Source organism: Prionailurus bengalensis, chromosome F2 (genome assembly GCF_016509475.1).
Source record: "Prionailurus bengalensis isolate Pbe53 chromosome F2, Fcat_Pben_1.1_paternal_pri, whole genome shotgun sequence".
NCBI lineage: Eukaryota > Metazoa > Chordata > Mammalia > Carnivora > Felidae > Prionailurus > Prionailurus bengalensis.
The window spans coordinates 23555079-23566723 of NC_057353.1; the positions used below are offsets into that span (position 1 = coordinate 23555079).

At 39.2% G+C, this 11645-nt stretch overlaps 1 protein-coding gene across 1 annotated transcript; it reads left to right on the forward strand.

Annotated features, from left to right (window-relative positions):
• The first annotated feature begins 2199 nt into the window (after positions 1-2199).
• TMEM70 (transmembrane protein 70) lies at positions 2200-9211 on the forward strand. The gene is made up of 3 exons (XM_043601217.1): positions 2200-2518; positions 3714-3819; positions 8567-9211. Exons 1-3 carry the CDS (start codon positions 2309-2311, stop codon positions 9022-9024), a joined length of 774 nt encoding a protein of 257 aa, XP_043457152.1. The 5' UTR covers positions 2200-2308; the 3' UTR covers positions 9025-9211.
• The last annotated feature ends 2434 nt before the right edge of the window (positions 9212-11645 follow it).

Below are 11645 nucleotides of genomic sequence, written 5' to 3' on the forward strand. Positions count from 1 at the left end.
TTACCGATTTTTTTTCTTTTTTCCATCATGCCATTTTGCCCTTAAATTCACCTTAAAGGAAGAAAAGAGAGCTGGTGGATGGGGAGGAAAGACAGCTAAAAACAGACAAAAAGGACATACAATAATGGTGCCCATACATTCTACAAGTGATAATTGTTTTTCAGTTTTACATCAGCCTCCATTTTTTTTTTTTAATGTTTGTTTATTTTTGAGAGAAAGAGCATGAGCAGGGAGGGGCAGAGAGAGAGGGAGACACAGAATCTGAGGGAGGCTCCAGGCTCTGAGCTGTCAGCACAGAGCCCCACGCAGGGCTCAAATTCACAAACCACAAGGTCATGATCTCAGCAGAAGTCAGACGCTTAACCAGCTGAGCCACCCAGGCATACTTATCAGCCTCTGTTTTTAAAGGGAACCTCTTAGATGATATGAATGGGTATCAAGTCTTATTTTTAAAGTCTTAGTATCATTCTAAAATCCCATTCAAGTAGTTTATATTCAACAAACGTCTATATTACTAGAACTGGGAAATCTAAGCATAAATAACAATTCAACGTAATTCTACAGCATAGACTTTTCAGAATATGATCTCAGTTTAGCTATTTTGAAACCCTGAAGTAAACCAAATATTATTTTTATTTGCTTATAGCATCTGTTGGGGAAAAAAAACTAAGCCTAACAGAAGTTAAAATTCAAGTTCTCAGTATATTATTGAAGTAATCAGTCAAGGACGCTGTTAGACTGAGATGGCTCTAATACCTTGATAGCCTATGTAAGCAAACCAAACCTAAGCCAGAATTAATTCCTATAAATGTCTAAGAACAACCAATCACAAATAGCCAACTAGATTTCCCCAAATAATGCAAATGCTTAAACTATAGCAAATGAAATAACTTCCTTGCTTTGCTTCTTCGTCTTCTCTGTGTTGCCGCTAGCTCCTCTCAATGGAGGACTCTTAAACCACTTTCAGTTTGGTGCTGCCCAATTTGAATAAATTTTTGCTCAAATAAATGAAACATTTCTAATATATCTCAATTTATCTTTGTAACAATATTAAAACACTATATTAAAAGAAAATTTTAGACATATATCAGTAAAATGGAAAATTGCTATTTGCAGAATCAATTACACTAAACAGAAGCATTTTAAAAGTCTAAGTGGAAGAGGGGGCCTGGGTGGCTCAGTCTGTTGAACGTGGGACTCTTGATTGCGGCTCAGGTTATGATCTTGCAGTTAGTGGGATCCAGTCCTCCCCACCCCACCTCAGGCTCTGTGCCCTGACAGCAGACCTGCTTGGGCTTCTCTCCCTTCGTTTCTCTCTGTCCCTTCTCCAGTCATGTGCACGCATGTGTATGCACTCTCTCTAAATAAATAAACTTAAAATAAGAAAAAAGTAAGTGGAAAATAACTTTAAGAAAATGAAGTTATTCATAAAAAAGCAGTGTAATTTTATCCTTTTGGATACCCAGGAAAAAAAAAAGTAAACAGGATCTGGAGTTCTCAAGAACTTTAGTTTAGACTTTTAGTTTGATCATCTTACATGCAAATAGCATCTGGAGTCAAAAACATTGTTCTGAAATAGTAAACAAAGGTGTGTCTACTAGTTGGATGCTCATCCTTCAAGACCCAGCTGACCAATTTTATGCGGTCTCTTTATATCCTCTGCTCCTTAGTCTTCACAATAGGTCTTCAATACCTCTTAAGTAATGAAGAAACGTGTATATGGATGCGAAGGATTTCAGAAGAGGTATTTGACAAGTATCAGCATTATATGAATAAATTCCATTTATTTTCTCCCAATCCAACGGTTGGATTAAATTACCATTCATTTTTGTCCAAATCGCATTATTATTCTGTGGTAACAGGCCATTATCATTTTCCGGAAAGAAGATAGTTTTGGGGGCCTAGAAAATGACGCCAACTAAGAATGAAAGACTTAACCCTGGCTTCCAGGCGTTGTCCTCCGCTCATGGCTCTCCCTCCCCTCTGTCCTTCCACATTCTCCTAAAGAGCGCTAAAGTATGGGAAAGTAAAGCTGCGCCCAGGATGGTCGTCGGCAGATCCCTGCAGCCAGACTCCGGTGGGCGGCGTTCAGAGCTCTGTCCGCAGGGAACGCGCGCGGCCAAGGTTGCGGGGAGGCCGCGAGTTCTGCGCACGCGCGTGAGGCCAAGCCTGCCCCTCCCCCCCCCCCGCCCCGATTTCTGGAGGCGGAGCGAACGCGGCTGGTCCCAGCTGCTGTCGGTTTGGGAGCTGGGTCTCGCGGTTCCCGTTGCCGCCGTTGCGCCGTCGGCCGCCAATTGTCACGCGCGGGATGCTGCTTCTGGCTTTGGGCAGCCCGTGGGCGGCCGGACTTCGGCTCGGCGGGAAGAGGACAGTGCCGTGGGCGGCTGCCGCGCTCCGAGGCCCTAGCGCGGCCTCCTCGTGTGTGGCCTCCTGCAGCGGCTCCCCGGGGCTGGTTGGCGGTGGAAGCGAAGGGCTGCGGGGAGCCCGGCCGTTCCTCGGGAGTCGGGTGCGAACGCAGGTCGGCAGTCTGAAGGCTTGCGGACCGAGAGAGGATGGGAGTGGAGGTGGGCGGTGAGGGTGGAGGTGGGGGAGTGAGGGTAGATCGGGCCTGGGGAGCCCCCGCCCCGGCGGCCTGGTGACCCTGGTGCGGAAGAAGCTCTCTGAGGGCAGCGCAGAAGTACCGGGCCTCGGCCTCGGGAACCGGCCCGGGATCCCGGGGTTTACAGCACCCACGAGTCTAGGAATATCCGTTGGAAAGTGGTCATTTTCTGGGCGGTTCTGAGTAATTTACAGGTGGTTGCAAACCCAGCTCGTGGGTACCGACTCTTCTCTTTATATTCCTTGAGCGGAAGCTCGGAGGGGTTAATCTGCAACATTACAGGCACCATCTGGAGACTGAACTGAAAGAACTCAGATAACCGGACTTTAAGTTTGTTCTATTTTTTTTATTAGGTGATTTTATTGTAAGGAATTATTTTGCTCTTTGGAAAAAGGGGTTGGGGGCGTTAATGCTCTCATTTTATCTGAATAAATTGTCTCCTAATCCTGCCCTGTAAAGTATCAAGATTAGTAAACAAGATTGAAACTTGGAAATGCCTAATATGGGAATTGGAATTTCATTAAATTTCAACATAAATGGATCAGGCATGCCTTTTACATTTTGAAGTGTGTGTTCTGTGAAATAAATTTTTAGACATTTGGGGACCTCTTCTGTGAACTGTGATACAGGATTTCAAGTGAAATATTAAGAGGAACAAGGGAAGCAAGGAGATATAGAAGTATTAAAGACGGCCTTGACTTCAAACAAATCGAATTTGCAGTATTTTATTTACGTTACATTGAGGATTTTGTTTTTTGAACACTAATACGCTTAAAACTTTTGACATTTTCATTAGCCATAGAATGGAAGAGACTGTTCCACTGAAGTTTTTAGTTGTTCAAAGTCATGCTTTATCTAGAAGGCTTTGAGCTGGGGTGCAAACCTAGGTCTTCACTCTCCAACTCCGCAGGTTGTGACTGGAGTTCAGGAAAGAGATTTTGTTAGTTTGATTTCTTTAGCTCTGTACATTATTTGGGGAGAATTCCTTAAATAACCGTATGTGACAAGTTCTCTTTTACTCTTCATTATAATTTACAAAATACACTTAAAATTAAAAGTTGGTCTAAATGCACTTTATTATGTACTCACATTATAATGGTCTCTGTTTCAATAGATACCTCTTTGTTGGGAAAGGTGTGTTCAGTGCTTACATACACAGCTTGAAAAATCAGAAGATGGAAGGCTGATTTATACTGGGAATCTGGCCCGAACAGTGTTTGGTGGGTAATCAAAAGTGAGGGTGATTTCCTTTGTAAAATGTACTTAGGATGTTACCTCTTATTTTAGTACCTCTTAATCACAAGATATGAGGAAAAATTAGGTTATATATTTTTTTCTTGTGTCCTCTTAATGCAAGATTCAGAGGTTGAGACCCTTGCATTTCTAGGAGGTTTAAAAAAGATTTTTGAAGACTTAATGGCTGTGTGATCTTATGGCTGGGTGCTAAAGCTTCCATCCATCCTTTGGTCATCTCCCAAGGTGTTTAACAACAAAGTAAAACAGAACAAGAAGTGTGCGTTTATTTGTGTAATGTTTGAGTATGCAGAGAAAAGATGTGGAAGAATACCCCTTAAAGAGTATTTTGAGAGACTACACATTTACTTCATATATTTTTAAAATGAGCATATAATACTTTCATAATTAAAAAAATACATTACTTTTACAGCTTTTCAGTTCACCTTAGAATTTTCAAGAAACATGTTTAGTGGCTTTTGTAGGTGGTAGAGACTAATAGGGAAGAAAAACTGTATTAAATGACTACAAGTTTGAAGCTCTTTCCTTAGCTCTTAATTTGGTATTTAGTATGGAATAATTTATTAGGGAATGTCAGAAGAACTTAGGTATGTGATTTGTTCAAGTTCCTGAGGTTGTATCTCATTTTAATAATCTTAAAAGAATAACCTGAAATATCCGAAGGATTACTTTATAGCCAGGTCAGCCACAAGATCTCAGCACCTTCATTTGCATTCCTGTTTTTGATTATGCTGGTGTCAACTGATCATCTAAAATTTACTCTGCAGGGGCACCTGGGTGGCTCAGTCGGTCAAGCGGCTGGTTCTTGGTTTTGGCTCAGGTTGTGATCTCGCCGTTGGTTGGTTTGAGCCCCTTGTGGGTCTCTGTGCTGACCATGCAGAGCCTGCTTGGGATTCTCTCTCTCCCTCTCTCTCTCTGCTCTTTCCTGCTCAGTCTCTCTGTTTCTCAAAATAAATAAATTTCCAAAAAAATTTTTTTAATTTACTCTAGGAATCTGTAAGTTCTCAAGTGTGAGGCATCAAAATAGACTGTGTTTAGAGGACTGTGTAGATATTTAAAACTTTGGCAATAAGGACTGAGTGTAATCACTATTGAGAAGAGTTCTGAAGTTACTGGAAAAATTAATTTTCAGTGGTTAGAAATTCCTCTAGGAGTCAGTACATAAGTAGGCCACTGAGCATTTGTCACATTTCTGACCTGAGATACCTGGATTTAAACTACTAGATATGTTAACAGTGATACCCATAATACCCTTTCTTCTGAGCAGACCCTTACTTCAAATGCAGGGAAGGCTTACTAATTTATTTATTTCCATTTGACTTCCTTCTTTAAAGATGAGAATATAAATGGTTAATTTTCATGTGGTTAGGATGTCATATTTGTGGAAGAGCATAGCCATCCATGGTATTCCAAGTTCTAGAATTGTAACTTCTATAAGAATTTAATGTTTGAGTTCTTTCAACATGATGGTGATAGAAAGTCACTGTATATACTTTATAGAGATTGCTGTTTTATTTCTTTACTTATTTTAAAGTTTATTTGTTTTGAGAGTGAGTGAGCTCAAGCCAGGGAGGGGCAAAGAGAGAGGGAGAGACAGAATCCCAAGCAGGCTCTGCACTGTCAGGGCAGAGTCTGATGCGGGGCTGGAACTCATAAACCGTAAGATCATGACCTGAGCCAAAATCAAGAGTCGGATGCTTAACCAACTGAGCCACTAAGGTGCCCCTGATTACTATTTTTTTTATGTAGGAACTGAGAGAGAAATACTTTTTCTGTGTAAAACTGAATGAGAGACATTAAGATAGAGGTAACGTTCTTGGAGATTCTTTAAACTACCAAATGGATCCTACTTTAAAGACATTTGAAGAGTTTTTTAGTTGATTGTTCCTTTTAATTCCTCCACAAATAATTAACTGATGTCACAGTAGTCTCATTTTAGGTTGAGAAGAATTTGAACATGAAGAGGTGTGAAAGAAGGGCATCCCAGGCATGGAGTAGTATGAGCAAAGACATGAAGCTGGGAAAGCCCAGAATATATTGTTTAGAAAATGACAGTTACGTCAATCCAGGCAAAATAAAGTATATGGTACATTAGTTTCCTTGGACTCTTGTAATAAGTTTCCACAAACTTGGTGGCTTAAAGCAACAGAAATTTGTTCTCCCTGTTCTGAAAGCTAGAATTCTGAAATCGGTGTTGGGAAGGGCCATGTTTTCTTTGTGTCTCTGTCATGTTTTATCCTTACAAGGATATTCTCATTGGAGTCATGGCCCACCCTGTTCCTGGATGAACTCATCTCAATTTTTGATTGTCTACAAAGACCCTATTTCCAAATGAGGTCACATTTGGAGGTTCTGGGTACACATGAATTTTGAGGTACACTATTCAACCCACCATAGTGTGACAAAAGTCTTGGGGAAAAAAGAGTAGTTGGAAGGGGTGGCTTTTATAGAAGGCATCTTGGTCCACATTGTATCCCTATTGTATTGTATTGTATTGTATTGTATTGTATTGTATTGTATTGTATTGTATTGTATTGTATGTGTACCAGTGTCATAGCAACTACCTGTGGGAGGAAGGAAGGAATTATTTTTAAATTACTGATGCAAGATAATTAAGCCTGTAACCAATAGCAGTGTATGAGACTGTGTTACAGCCTCATTAACAGTATGTTGTCAAACTTGGTTTTTGGCAGTTTTGGAGGAAAACAATATCTCACCGTGGTTTTAATTTCATGTTTCTTATGTTTGAGGTTTATTAACATTTCTTCTGTTTAAGGGCTGTGGTTATTTTTGTTTTAGTGAGCCATCTGCTTCTATTTCTTGCATGTTTGTGGACAGGGTTATTGATCTTCTCATATCCTAGTAACCTTTTATATGTTGGGGATATTAACACTCTGTGATATAAGTTGCAAATATTTTTCTCATTTGTCTCTACTTTGTTTATGTCCATGTACATTTTTAATCAGATTTACCTTTCTCCTTGATTGCTTTTGTGTTTTGAGTCATAATTAGAAAAGTTTTCCCATTCTCAGATTATGAAGGACTGCATGGATATTTTCTTCTTCTATCTCTATGATTTTATTTTTTACATTTAAATATCAGGATTATTTGGAATTTTCCTAGTAGATGGTATGGGGGATGGATTGAGTTTTTATCTTTTTTATATGGCTATCCAGTTGTCCTAGCACCATTTTTGCCCACATATTTGAGATGTATAGTATATAAATTTATAGTATATAAATTTCCGTACGCAGTTAGGTTTATTTGTAGATTTTACATTTTGTTCAACTGATCTGTTTTATTGTGCACCAGGACCACACCATTATAATTATAGACTTATGTTTTAATATCTAACTTCTCCCACCCTTTTTTCTTACTTTTTTTTTCCAAGTTAAATTTATAACCAATTTGTCTAGGATCTCAACTTGTCGATCTTCTAGAAATTTACATTTTAAGTCACTTATTGTGGTAAAATATATGTAACATAAATTTACCATTTTAACCATTTTTATTTTTTAAATGTTTTTTATTTTTATTTATTTCGAGAGAGAGAGCATGCACAAGTGGTGGGGTACAGAGAGAGAGAGGGAGAGAGAGTACTCCAAGCAGGCTCCACACCTCAGCACAGAGCCTGATGTGGGGCTTGATCTCACCAACCATGAGATCATGACCTGACCAAAATCAAGAGTCAGTTGCTTAACCTACTGAGCCACCCAGGTGTCTCTTAACCATTTTTATGCATTTCAGAAGTCATTGATTTTTAATGTTTTAATGTGACAGGTAAAAATATCTCACTGTTTTAACTTGAATGTCTTTCATTGGTGAAGAAGTTGAATATATTTCCCACGTGTTTCTTTCTTTTTTTTTTTTTTTAAGTTTTTATTTTGAGAGAGACAGATACAGCATAAGTGGGGGAGGGGCAGAGAAAAAGGGAGGGAGAGAATCCCAAGCAGGCGTGGAGCCCGTTGCAGGGCTCTAACTCACTAGCTGTAGGATCATAACCTGAGCTGAAACCAAGAGTCAGATGCTTAACCAACTGAGCCACCCAGGCGCCTTATTTCCCATGTGTTTCTTAAACCACTGGTGTTTGTTTTGTTTTGTTTTCGGTTTTGTTTGTTTGTTATGGTAGTTTGCTGTTTTAACCCTGGGCACTTAGCCTGATAATGTTAGCCTTATATATAAACATTTAATGTTAGGTATGTGGAAGTGCTTATTAATAGAGTTTTATTTGATAATCTGCTGGCTGAATTAATTTTTATAGTATTCATAAGGATCTTTGAGTAATATTGAATCTTTTCTTGGGGAACTGAGGTAGAGGGCCAGTTAACCCTAAAGCAGATTTCTTACCTGGAGAGGCAGTGCAGTGTATTGGTCAGTGGCCTGGGCACTAGAGTCAAATTGCCTGGGTTTGAGTCCCAGTTCTGCCACTTGGTAGCTCTGTGATATAGAGCAAGTGCATTGTTTTTCTCATGTCTTAAATGGGAGTGATGATGATAATTATCCGTCTATTTCATAGTGCTTTTTCAAAGATTTCGTGAATAAAATATATAAAGTATGTAAAGACAGAGCCTAGGAAATAATAATCACTATATGTATGTGTTGATTTTATTGTTTTGGTGATGCTATAAGAAGGTGGAAGTATTAATTGAATAGGTTGATTGTTTCATAAAATTTATATATATTAATCTTTTCCCATTTTTTTTTCCTATTTAGGTGTGAAATGTTTCTCTTACTCTACAAGTGTCATCAGCCTTGCATTTCTACCATACATTTTTGCACAAAATAATATTATATTTGGAAGTCTGCCTTTGCAAATATTATTTTATGGCATCATAGGAAGCTTTACGGTGATCACTCCAGCACTGCTTCACTTTGTTACAAAAGGCTATGTCATTCGGTTGTACCATGAAGCTACAACAGACACTTACAAAGCCATTACTTATAATGTTGTGCTTTCAGAAACGAGTACAGTGTTTCACCAAAATGACGTGAAGATTCCAGACAGCACACATGTGTTTACCACGTTTTACGCTAAAACAAAATCACTGTTAGTTAATCCAGTGCTCTTTCCAAACCCTGAAGATTATAACCATCTAATGGGTTATGACAAACCATTCACTTTTGAAACGGAAGAAGACAGTGAAAAGAAACAAGTCAAAGATGAGAAATGAGTCTGCTGTTTTCATGTTTGTGCTTAAATGTGATTTATGTTCCAATGTATAATAATTAAATTGCCTTTTGTTTTCTGTTAGTGACTGACTGTTAAAACCAATTTGAAGTTGTATCAAACAACTTTTAATTAATTTTCAGAGAATTACGTTTCTGTATAATAAAATAAGCTATGTTTGAAAAACAAAACATATTATTCTACCATTTATGTTTTTAAAAAGTGAGAATACATGTTCATGCTGACATAGGCATAAGTAATTTTATATAATAAGTGTGGCTGCCTCTAATCTGGGGATCAGATGTCAGAAGCAAATAGGAGAGCTGTTTTTTGGGTTTTTCTAAGTGTATAGATACTAACTTTACCCACATTAAAATATCTATAATTTTAAAAATTAGAGAAATAATTTCAAAAATTATAGGAAGCAGTGTTAATCTCCCTTTGGTTCAAACCACAAGTTTTTGCCTATCTTCTTTGGCATAGTTGCCCATAATAAGAATCTCCATGTCCAGTTGAGTGTGGTAGTTACAGGAGAAATGGTGATCTACGTAGCGATGTCTTTGGTGGTGCCAGTTGTCCCTCTGTGCATTCTTCTCCTTTGATGTATCCTATCAGAGCAGGAAAAATCATAGGTACTAAATAGATGACAGGACCTTTTATAAAATGGCCATCTTTATGCTAACTTTATGAAGTCCTGGCATTTTAAGATTTTTAACCTCTAGTTGTAAAATCAAAGTTGGTCCTTGTGAAGGCCAAGGAGCAAAAGGCCTTAAATCCTGCTAGCTAGCTAGCTAGCTATTTATTTTTAATTTTTTTTTTTAACATTTATTCTTTTTTTTTTTTTTTAATTTTTTTTTTTTCAACGTTTATTTATTTTTGGGACAGAGAGAGACAGAGCATGAACGGGGGAGGGGCAGAGAGAGAGGGAGACACAGAATCGGAAGCAGGCTCCAGGCTCCGAGCCATCAGCCCAGAGCCTGACGCGGGGCTCAAACTCACGGACCGTGAGATCGTGACCTGGCTGAAGTCGGACGCTTAACCGACTGCGCCACCCAGGCGCCCCAACATTTATTCATTTTTGAGAGAGAGACAGAGCATGAATGGGGGAAGGTCAGAGAGAGGGAGACACAGAATCCGAAGCGGGCTCCAGGCTCTGAGCTGTCAGCACAGAGCCTGATGCAGGGCTCGAACTCACAGACCGTGAGATCATGACCTGAGCCGAAGTCGGACGCCCAACCGACTGAGCCACCCAGGCGCCCCCATGCTATTTAGATCAGTAGATAACTTATTAGGTGCCCAGTGTGTGCCAGGTACTGTGCTAGTTGTCAGTCAAGTCAAGAACAAAATACCCAGTCTGTGTGGAGCTGCCTCATGTCTCCTATCTGCCATGATGGTAAATATCATTATGGCTTATCTGTGTTTGAGGAAGGTTGATGGGGAAGGAGCAAGGAGCATCACTAGTTGACAGATCAGGTCTGAAGCTGCTAGAGGCTTGTAGGAGGGAGGGTAGGGTAGAAAAGTGCTCCCATTTCTGAGACCTAGAGCACCCTCTGCTAGGATCAGTCAGTTTATGATCTTAGTAGAGAGCAGGTTCTAGGTCTCAGGTGAACAACCTGGTGCCGTCTCCATCCTCGGGTTGGGCCTCCGCCTGCTTCTCTGTCCTATGTCACTTAGATCAATACCTGTTGCTATCTTGGCAGTTAATGTGATTTGTAGATTTCTATTAAAAATTATTCCATAATCAAATGCTCATCAAGTATCAGAAAGTAGAAGCAAGAAAAAAGAATCACTTAGTTCCACTCCTAGAAGAAAAAACAGTATTGTTAATATTTTCGTTTTCTTCCAAGTGTCACTTCGTTCATAACTTGTTTTGAGTACCTCATATCTTTCTTTAAATGTCCTGTATCCATATAACCATTTTGCCACCTGTGTAGTGGAGTGAAAAGCCTATTTTTATTAGTATCATCATAATTCAGAAGACAACTTGGTTGTTTAGGGAAAAGAAGCCTAAAATACTGAGAAAGAGGACTTCTCAGGTGCGTGGTCTGGAGTGACACCAAGAAGTAGAAAAGGAACAGCATGTGTAGAATGTGATTCACCACTGAAATAAGTCAGCAGAAACAACTCAGACCAAGGTGAGGAGGAGAAATTTATATACATCTCTCTTATGCCACTTTACTAACTTCACCTCAGAGTAATCTTGGAAAGGTTGGGGAGGTGAGGAGTGTCCCACTACATATAGAAAGGGCACTGAGTCAGTTTTATTTGAATCTCAAAAGGCAGGATGATCCTGGCTTAACGTCTGGGTTACATCAGGTAATAAAACCCGTTGGTAATAAAATATTTTGTAATCCTTTTTTTCAATACCAATTTCATCATCCTGAAAGAATCCAGCTTTTGGAAGCAAAAGTAACAAAATGGCCATTAGGTCTGAATGATACAGTTTTTAAAACTGTATTTGATTTACTCAGAACAGTTTATACATTGTTGGCTTCCTTTTCATTGAGAACTTCAATCATTCAAAAGTAGGAGTACAACTAATCAACATGGCTATCATCCGGATTCAACAATTACCAACCAATTTGTTGTCAGCGTTGTTTCATCTACACCCCAACCACTTACTAC

Excerpts from the sequence above, each read along its gene's own strand:
- TMEM70 (XM_043601217.1), top strand. The coding sequence starts at position 2,309 with ATGCTGCTTCTGGCTTTGGGCAGCCCGTGGGCGGCCGGACTTCGGCTC. Across the intron at positions 2,519-3,713 it reads GGAGTCGGGTGCGAACGCAG|ATACCTCTTTGTTGGGAAAG; the intron begins GTCGGCAGTCTG and ends CTGTTTCAATAG. Across the intron at positions 3,820-8,566 it reads TCTGGCCCGAACAGTGTTTG|GTGTGAAATGTTTCTCTTAC; the intron begins GTGGGTAATCAA and ends TTTCCTATTTAG.